This window comes from Pelophylax lessonae (assembly GCF_965119305.1).
Source record: "Pelophylax lessonae genome assembly, chromosome: 7".
Taxonomy (NCBI): Eukaryota; Metazoa; Chordata; class Amphibia; order Anura; family Ranidae; genus Pelophylax; species Pelophylax lessonae.
Window position 1 is genome coordinate 283117029 of NC_138774.1, and position 10000 is coordinate 283127028.

The 10000-nt window shown below is 48.1% G+C and overlaps 1 protein-coding gene across 1 annotated transcript in view; it reads left to right on the plus strand.

Annotated features, from left to right (window-relative positions):
- HDAC8 (histone deacetylase 8) overlaps positions 1-10000 on the plus strand; it is a gene marked incomplete at its 3' end in the record, with an annotated part of 42535 nt that overhangs the window by 32025 nt on the left and 510 nt on the right. Inside the window, exons 6-8 of the mRNA XM_082264245.1 lie at positions 420-449; positions 6180-6353; positions 6458-6511. Coding sequence (XP_082120371.1) covers positions 420-449; positions 6180-6353; positions 6458-6511 — 258 coding nt within the window. The remainder of the gene's footprint in view (positions 1-419; positions 450-6179; positions 6354-6457; positions 6512-10000) is intronic.

Below are 10000 nucleotides of genomic sequence, written 5' to 3' on the forward strand. Positions count from 1 at the left end.
TTTTGCTAGAAGCTTTGACAATAAACTCACCAGACAGTTTTGTAGTTTCAATTTCGTTTTTTTTTTTTTTTTTTCAGCTTTACAATGTCAAGATAATTCACAGGAATAATTTAATAGCCGCATTAATCTATTAATTGGCTATCCTGCATGTCATGATCATTTTCAATGTTCTAAATTACGCTGGGACTTTTTTATGTCCTATTTTTGGCCTTTAGTTGAAGGCAATGAATTGAATTAAGTTAATTAATGAATTGAGTTAATAAATGGAGTGACAAGGGTGCAAAGACTAGAAATAACTTGGGCTTGCGCCACTCTAATTTCTTGGTTCGAATGTACTTACCCACTGCTTAACATTTATTTGTTTATAAACAAAGATACTGCCAGTTCATTCCAATGCTAATTTATATTTCTCTATACAGGATGTGGATGTCTCATCAGCCTCTTCATTGGTAAGTATTGACCTTGGTTTGATACTTTGTATGGTGTGTATAGGTCGTGTATGTTTAGATTGTTTGGTAGTTATCTTTGGCTACCTCCTGGCAAAGTTTACACCTATCCCCTTCCCTTTTCAATCATCATTCCCCAATGTTATGCACCTTAATCCACCGTCACCTGACCCTTGCCTGCACCTCTTCCCAAAGTGAAGACCAATGGTTCACCACGGCCGTTTATCTATGGCATGTTCCAATCTTGTTACCTTCTTCCCATAAGATCATCACACCATTCCATTTTGCTTCCTTCCACCATTCACCAGTGCTATGCACGGAGTCCCCCAACACCTGACCCTTGCCTGTACCCCTTCCAAGGGGACGACCAATGATTCACAGCATTCGTTTATCTATGGCACTTTCCAATCGTGTTACCTTCCTCCCATGATGTCGCCACGCCATCCCCTACCCATTCCTTCCACCATTCACCAAAGCTGCGTACCAGAGTCCACCAACACCTGACCCTTGCCTGCACCCCTTTCCAAGGTGAAGACCAAGGATTCACAGCATCAGTTTATCTATGGCACTTTCCAATCTTGTTGTTGCCTTCTTCCCTTGATGTCACCACGCCATCCCCTACCCCTTCCTTCCACCATTCACCAATGCTGCGTACCAGAGTCCACCAACACCTGACCCTTGCCAAGATCAAGGATTCACAGCATCAGTTTATGTATGGCACTTTCCAATCTTGTTGTTGCCTTCTTCCCATGATGTCACCACGCCATCCCTACCCCTTCCTTCCACCATTCACCAAAGCTGCGTACCAGAGTCCACCAACACCTGACCCTTGCCAAGGTCAAGATCAAGGATTCACAGCATCAGTTTATCTATGGCACTTTGCAATCTTGTTGTTGCCTTCTTCCCATGATGTCACCACGCCATCCCCTTCCACCATTCACCAAAGCTGCGTAACAGAGTCCACCAACACCTGACCCTTGCCAAGGTCAAGATCAAGGATTCACAGCATCAGTTTATGAATGGCACTTTCCAATCTTGTTGTTGCCTTCTTCCCTTGATGTCACCACGCCATCCCCTACCCCTTCCTTCCACCATTCACCAAAGCTGCGTACCAGAGTCCACCAACACCTGACCCTTGCCAAGGTCAAGATCAAGGATTCACAGCATCAGTTTATCTATGGCACTTTGCAATCTTGTTGTTGCCTTCTTCCCATGATGTCACCACGCCATCCCCTTCCACCATTCACCAAAGCTGCGTAACAGAGTCCACCAACACCTGACCCTTGCCAAGGTCAAGATCAAGGATTCACAGCATCAGTTTATGAATGGCACTTTCCAATCTTGTTGTTGCCTTCTTCCCTTGATGTCACCACGCCATCCCCTACCCCTTCCTTCCACCATTCACCAAAGCTGCGTACCAGAGTCCACCAACACCTGACCCTTGCCAAGGTCAAGATCAAGGATTCACAGCATCAGTTTATCTATGGCACTTTGCAATCTTGTTGTTGCCTTCTTCCCATGATGTCACCACGCCATCCCCTTCCACCATTCACCAAAGCTGCGTAACAGAGTCCACCAACACCTGACCCTTGCCAAGGTCAAGATCAAGGATTCACAGCATCAGTTTATGAATGGCACTTTCCAATCTTGTTGTTGCCTTCTTCCCTTGATGTCACCACGCCATCCCCTACCCCTTCCTTCCACCATTCACCAAAGCTGCGTACCAGAGTCCACAAACACCTGACCCTTGTCAAGATCAAGGATTCACAGCATCAGTTTATCTATGGCACTTTGCAATCTTGTTGTTGCCTTCTTCCCATGATGTCACCATGCCATCCCCTTCCTTCCACCATTCACCAAAGCTGCGTAACAGAGTCCACCAACACCTGACCCTTGCCAAGATCAAGGATTCACAGCATCAGTTTATCTATGGCACTTTGCAATCTTGTTGTTGCCTTCTTCCCATGATGTCACCACGCCATCCCCTACCCCTTCCTTCCACCATTCACCAATGCTGCGTACCAGTCCACCAACACCTGACCCTTGCCAAGATCAAGGATTCACAGCATCAGTTTATGTATATGTATGGCACTTTCCAATCTTGTTGTTGCCTTCTTCCCATGATGTCACCACGCCATCCCTACCCCTTCCTTCCACCATTCACCAATGCTGCTTACCAGAGTACACCAACACCTGGCCCTTGCCTGCACCCCTTTCCAAGGTGAAGACCAATGATTCGCCGCATCAGTTTATCTATGGCACTTTCCAATCTTGTTACCTTCTTCCCATTATAACACCACGCCATCCCCTACCCTTCCTTCCACCATTCACCAGAGTCCACCAACACCTTACCCTTGCCTGCACCCCTTTCCAAGGTGAAGAGCAATGATTCGCAGCATCAGTTTATATATGGCACTTTCCAATCTTATTGTCCCCTTTCCTATGTCCTCATGCCATCCTCTACCCCTTCCTTTCACCATTCTCCAATGTTGCATAGCAGAGTACGCCAACACCTGACCCTTGCCCTGCACCTCTTCCCAAAGTTAAAGCCGTTGATTCAACATAGTTGTTTATCTATGGCACTTTCCAGTATTGTCACCTTCTTTCCATGTCATCACAACATCCCGTACCCCTTCTACCATTCACTAATGTTATACACCTGAGTTTGCCAACCCTGGACCCTTTCCCGCACCTCTACCTGGGGTGGAAGATCACTGTAGAAAATCATCCATGACACTTACAAGTTTTGTTGTCCCCTTTTCTGCATCGTCCACCCATTTTCACATCATCGTCAACCCCTTCCTTCCACCATTTACCAATGTTACACACGTAACTCTGCATCTGACCCTTTACTGCACCTCTTCCCAAAACGAAGACCAAAAATTCCCTGCAGGAATTCATCCATGACACTAGCCAGTTGTCACCTTTTCTGCATGGTGATATTACGCCATTGTCTACCTCTTCCTTCCACTGTTTACCAATGTTACGCCCCTGAATCCCCATCACGTGACCCTTGTCCGCAACCCTTTCTAAAGTGAAGACCAATGAATTACCGAGCAGCAGTTTATCCATGACATTGACCAGTCTTGCTGTCTCCTTTAGTCTATGATGTCTTCAAGCCATCCCCTACCTGTTCCTCCCACCATTCACCAATGTTGCGCATCTAAGTCTCCGTCACGTCACCCTTGCCCGCACTGCTTCTCTAGAAGCAATTCACCACTGCAGTTCATCCACATTAACCGGTCTTCTTGCTGCCTTCTGTCCATGGTGTTGTCACACTATCCCCTCCATCTTCTTCCTTATATTCACCAATGTTACGCACCTGAGGCTGCTGTCATGTGACCCTTGGCCTGTACCTCTTCCTGGAGTGAAGACCAATGTTTCACTACAGCAGTTCATCCATGACACTAGCCAGTCTTGTTGCTACCTTCTTTCCATGATTTCATCATGCCATCCTGTACCCTTTCATCCCACCCTTCCCCAATGTTACACACCTGAATCGGTCATCAAATGAACCTCGCCTGCACCTCCTCCCGGAATGAAGACCCCTTTCTCCCATAATTTGCCAATATTACGCACCTGAGCCCTGATTAAAAAAAAAAAAGCCCTTCCCACAATTCTTCCCAAATTGGAGACCAGTGATTCACCATAGTAGTTTATCCAATATACTTACCAGTCTTGTGGCCGCCTTCTCTTTTATATTGTCATTATGCCATCCTCTTCCCCTTTTTTCCACCCTTCCCCAATGTTACTCACCTGAGTCTGTCAACACATGACCCCTGGCTGCACTTCTTTCCAGAATGAAGGCCAATGATTCATTGCAGCATTCAATCCATGACACTGACCAGTCTTGTTGTCCCCTTCTTTCTGTCATCACTCCATCTCCTAGTCCTGCCTGCCACCTCCTTTCCATGACAGCCCTTGCTTGAGCCCACCACCCCCTGACCCTCACTCCCACCTGTTCCTAGAATGGAAGACTGTTGATTCACCACTGCAGTCCATCCATGACACTGACTGATCTTGTTACCACTTTCTCTCTAACATGTCATCCCACCATCTTCTACGCTTTCCTTCCACATTTCACAGGTGTAACTTCACTTGAGTTTGCCATCACATGACCCTCGCCAGCACCTCTTCCCAGAGTGAAGATCAGTGATTCTTTGACGCAGTTTACTGACTGGTCTTGTTGCCACCCCCTTTCCATGATATCATCAAGACACTGAAATCTTCAAGAACCTGCTGATGGCAGCTCATAAGAGGTGGCCATGTCACAGGGCAGTGACATAGGCTCTTTATGGTGGAAGCTCGCACTCTGCAGTTCAGAAAAGAGAAGACATGTGACCTGTTGTCACATGACCAAAGATTTAGGTAAGTATTGGAGGTAATTAATGTAGTTTTTTAAAAACTATAATCTATAATTGGGCAATTGGCTACCCTGGAGCTAGATTGCTATAGTACTGAATCTGCTGCTGCCTGCCTGTTGCTTACCTGAATTGCCTTTCCGGACTACTCTCTTGCTTGCCACCTGCATCGACCTTTCCCTGGACCTGACTACTGTCTTGCCTTCTGCCTGGTTTCGTTCTCTTTGTTGCCTGCCACCTGCCTCAACCTCTGCCTAGACCTGATTACTCTTGCCTGGCATCTGCCATGACCTCTGCCTAGACTTGACTAGTCTCTTGCCTACTGGCTGCCTCGACCCGACTACTATCTTGCCTGCTGCCTGCTTTAACCTGTGCCTGAACCTCCCTACTCTCTTGCCTGCTAAGACCTCTGCCTGAACCTGAATCCTCTCCTGCCTGCCTCTACCTAGACTTGATTACTCTGTCTACTGCCTGCCTTGTCCTGACTACCCTCTTGCCTGCTGCCTGCCTCAACCTCAGCCTGGAACTGACTACCCTCTTGCTCGCTGCCTGCCAAGACCTGTGCCTGGACATTTCTCTCTTGAATGCCTTGACCTCTATCTGAACCTGACTACTCTCTTGCCTACCTCAACCTCTGCCTGGACCTGAATACTCTCTAGCCTGCCTCTTTATGTATTGTCAGTGCACCATAGCCCTTCTGTTCACCAACCACTTGATAGGGTGGTCCTGTGAGCCACAACCTGGTGGCAGTTTGCGGCAAAGAAAACTGGAGACCATTAGGGTTTCCAGCCCATTACCTCTTGTGGGTGTTCTGGTGATGACTAACTGTCACTTAGACTCTGCGCTTCGGATGAGCCCATGTCATCTGCCAACCTCTGCCTGGACCTGAATACTCTCTTGAATGCCTCTTTGTGGACTGCCAGTGCACCGTAGCCCTTCTGTTCACCAACCACTTGATAGGGTGGTCCTGTGAGCCACAACCTGGTGGCAGTTTGCGGCAAAGAAAACTGGAGACCATTAGGGTTTCCAGCCCATTACCTCTTGTGGGGTGTTCTGGTGACTACCAACTGTCACTTAGATTAGATGAGCCCATGTCATCTACCAGGGGGGTACCGTAACCACTACTACTGCAGAATCTCCATTCTTTTCAACCAAGAGTCTACCTTTGGGATGCTATACATATGACCTGTCCCTCAGAATGCATTGATATCCTTCCAGCATGTGCAGAAGAATAGCTTGATGGGAGATCCCTTAGTGGTGGCTAAGCTCATCGAGGATCAGGGAAGACTAGTGGAAAGGGGGACTGTGCCAAAATACAGGTATGGTCAAATTGCTTTTATTTTACTGATATACAATTTCATTCCTTCCTCAGAGGCCTGGTGATGCTCTTTCTGTGTCTGGTGACCGTTTCAGCACGACCTCATCCGATGACGAAGGCGCCTCTGATAGCCGACAAGGGCAGTGGCTCGGTAGAAGACGACTGGATGGGGCTTTGAACAGAGTGCCAGTTGGCTTCTATCAGAAAGTTTGGGCTATTTTGCAGAAGGTGAGGCATAAATATATATATAATAAATTCTTTACATTACAAGAAGAGTCATGGAGAAGGCCGAGTCTCTCAAATGTTCTTTTTTTTTTTTAATTTTTTTTCAGTGCCATGGATTGTCTGTGGAAGGGTTTGTCCTGCCTTCTTCTAGCACACGTGAGGTACAGCATTGCATAGAGTCAGTCCACACAAAATTGGCATTTCAGCTTTGGATTAATGCTTGATTAATACATTACCCAATGGTTTCTTGTGTGCAGTGTTTAAAGGGATCCTTACAAAAATTTGCAGGTAAACAAGTATATAAAATGCATATTTGCAGCATTTTCCCATTCCATATACAGCTCTCTATTCGCTTGCAATGTGCCTCTGAACCTGCTAGGAAATGTGACTTCTTCAGAAGCTTTAATTCCCTCAGCATTCCCCTCTTGCTATGTCATAGCCCTCTCCCCCTCTGGGATTGTGTAATAATTTCTGTGCTGGCCCAGCTCCTTCCCCCTTGCATGTCATAGCCCTCTCCCCCTCTGGGAGTGTCTAATAACTTTATGTGCTGGCTCAGCTCCTTCCCCCTTGCATGTCATAGCCCTCTCCCCCTCTGGGAGTGTCTAATAACTTTCTGTGCTGGCTCAGCTCCTTCCCCCTTGCATGTCATAGCCCTCTCCCCTCTCTCTCTGGGAGTGTGTAATAATATATGTGCTGGTCCAGCTTCTCTCTCCTTGCATGCCATAGCCCTCTCCCCCTCTGGAAGTGTGTATTAATTTCTGTGCTGACCCAGCTGTTCCCTCCCTGCCCATCATAGTAATCTCCAGCCCTGAAAGTGTCTATATACTTGTTGTGCTGACCCAGCTCCTCTCCTTGCATGTCCTAGCCCTCTTCTTTGCTGGGAGTGTCTAATACCTTTCTATGCTGACCCAGCTCCTCTCTCCTTGCATGTCGTAGATCTCTCCCCCTCTGGGAGTGTCTAATAACTTTCTGTGCTGGCTCAGCTCCTTCCCCCTGGCATGTCATAGCTCTCTCCTCTTCTGGAACTGTCTAATTTCTGTTCCCTCCCTGCCCATCATAGTAATCTCCAGCTCCGTAAGCGTCTATATACTTGTGCTGGCCCAGCTCCTCTCCTTGCATGTCCTAGCCCTTTTCTTTGCTGGGAGTATCTACCTTCTTGTTTTGACCCAACTCCTCCCTCCTTGCATGTCATAGCCCTCTCCCCCTCTGGGAGTGTCTAATAAATTTCTATGCTGACCCAGCTCCTCTCTCCTTGCATGTCATAGCCCTCTCCCCATGTGGGAGTGTCTAATAACTTTCTGTGCTGGCTCAGCTGTTCCCTCCTTGCCCATCTTAGAAGTTTCCTCCTCCAAAAGTGTCTAATTACTTCTTATGCTGGCCCAGCTCCTCCCTTTTTGCTTGTCATGGCCCTCTCCTCCTCTAGGACTGTCTGCTTCCCTCTGTGCTAGACCAACTCCTCTCTCCTTGCATGCCATAGCAGTCTCCTCCTCTGGGAGTGTCTTTTTACTCTCTGTGCTGGCCCAGCTCCTTCCTACTTGCATGCCACAGCCCTCTCCTTCTCTGGGAGTGCCTAATAACTTTCTGTGCTAGCCCAGCTATTCCCTTCTTGCTGTCATAGTAATCTCCTCCTCCAAAAGTGTCTTATTACCTTCTATGCTGACTAAGCTCCTCCCTTTTTCCATGTCATGGCCCTCTCCTTCTCTAAGACTGTCTGTCTGATTCCCTCTGTGCTGGCCCAGCTCCTCTCTTCTTGCATGTCATAGCCCTCTCCTCCTCTGGGAGTGTCTAATTACATTTTGTGCTGACCCAGCTCCACTCTCCTTGCATGTCATAGCTCTCTCCTCCTCTGGGAGTGTCTAATTACATTCTGTGCTGACCCAGCCCCTCCCTCCTTTCATATCATTGCCCTCTGGGAAAGTCATCCTGTCTGTGCTGGCCCAGCTCCTCTGCCCCTCCCCTCCCTGCATAATGTTTTATGTAGCTACCAGGGAGAAGGATTAAATTGGAGTGTCAGCTACTAGTCTTTAGGGGCTGCTGACATCACTCCTAAGATAGCAGCACTCGGCTTTAGTCTCAGGGCTTTTGGATGTCTACACAAGGGAAATGGCATGTATAAAATACTTTAAATGCACATATAATTGTATAGGACAGTGGAGGACTGTGTAAAGAAAGAAGATTGTTCGCATCGCTAATGAACTTTTCTGCCAGGAGCAGGTCAGGAGCCGTCCTCTTCCCATCTTATGTATAATAGATTCCAACCAGTTCATGGTGTGTGCAGTCCTCTGCAATCAGCACATCAATCTTCAAATCTCTATTCATTATAAAGCGGAATAACATCCACATACCAACAGCAGCTGAGATGTATTTATTTTCACATCAGAGGTCCCTTCTTTATACCAAAGGTCCCCACCACTCTTCATATCAGAGTTTCCCCATCGCATCAGAGGACCCCCTATACATGGCCCCCCCTGATCACATTAGAGCCCCAATTCACAACAGAGGCTCCCCATCACATCAGAGATCCCCCCCCCCCCCTGCAATTCAGAGGTCCCCCTATCACATCAGAGACCCTCTATATAAGAGTCATCCCCCTTCGCATTGGAGGACCCCCCATTACATCAAAGTTCCCCCTGTGCATCAGAGCCCCCCCCTATGCATACATGGGTCCCCCTTATCACATTGGACCCCACATTTACATCAGAGACCCCCTAAACGTATAGTAGATCGTCCCCACTACCCCTCAAAATCAAAGGTCCCTTTCACATCAGAGGTCCCCCCCCTGTTCACATCAGACGTCCCCCACTCTTCATATCAGGCTTCTCCCATAAAATCTGAGATCCGCTTGTTACCTCAAACCCCCCCATCACATCAGAGACCCGCTATATATGAGTCACCCCCCTTCGCATCAGAGGACCCCCCATCACATAAGAGACCACCTATACAGAAATAAAGTACACCCCTCAAAATCGTAAGGTTCCCCTCCTTCACATCAGGAGTTACCCCCCCCCCCCAAATAACAATCGAGATCCCCCTCATCACATCCATCCCTCCCCCCCCCCTTTCAGTGCAGAGATCCCCCATCACATCAGAGTTCCCATGTCACATCCGAGACCCTCTATATAGGAGTCCTCCCCCTTCGCATCAGAGGATCCCCCATTACATCAAAGGTCCCCCTATGCATCAGAGACCCCCCTCATCACATCAGAGGCTCCCCATCACATCAGAGACCACCCCTATACATGGGTCCCCCTTATCACATTGGACCCCACATTTACATCAGAGACCCCCTATGCATGGGTCCCCCTTATCACATTGGACCCCACATTTACATCAGAGACCCCCTATACATGGGTCCCCCTCATTCACATCAGAGACCCCCTATACATACAGTAGGTCGTCTCCACCACCCCTCAAAATCAGAGGTCCCCCCCCCCCTTCACATCGGACATCCCTTCATTGCATCAAGGGTGCCCCCCCCCCATAAAATCTGAGATTCCCTCTTTACATCACCCCCCCCTTCACATCAGAGGTCCCCCTATATATGAGTCACCCCCCCCCCATCAGATGGGAGGGAAACCACCCATGACATTAGGGTCTCCCATTCATAAAAGAGGCCTCCCATCCAGTCATAGTCCTTCCTACACATCAGA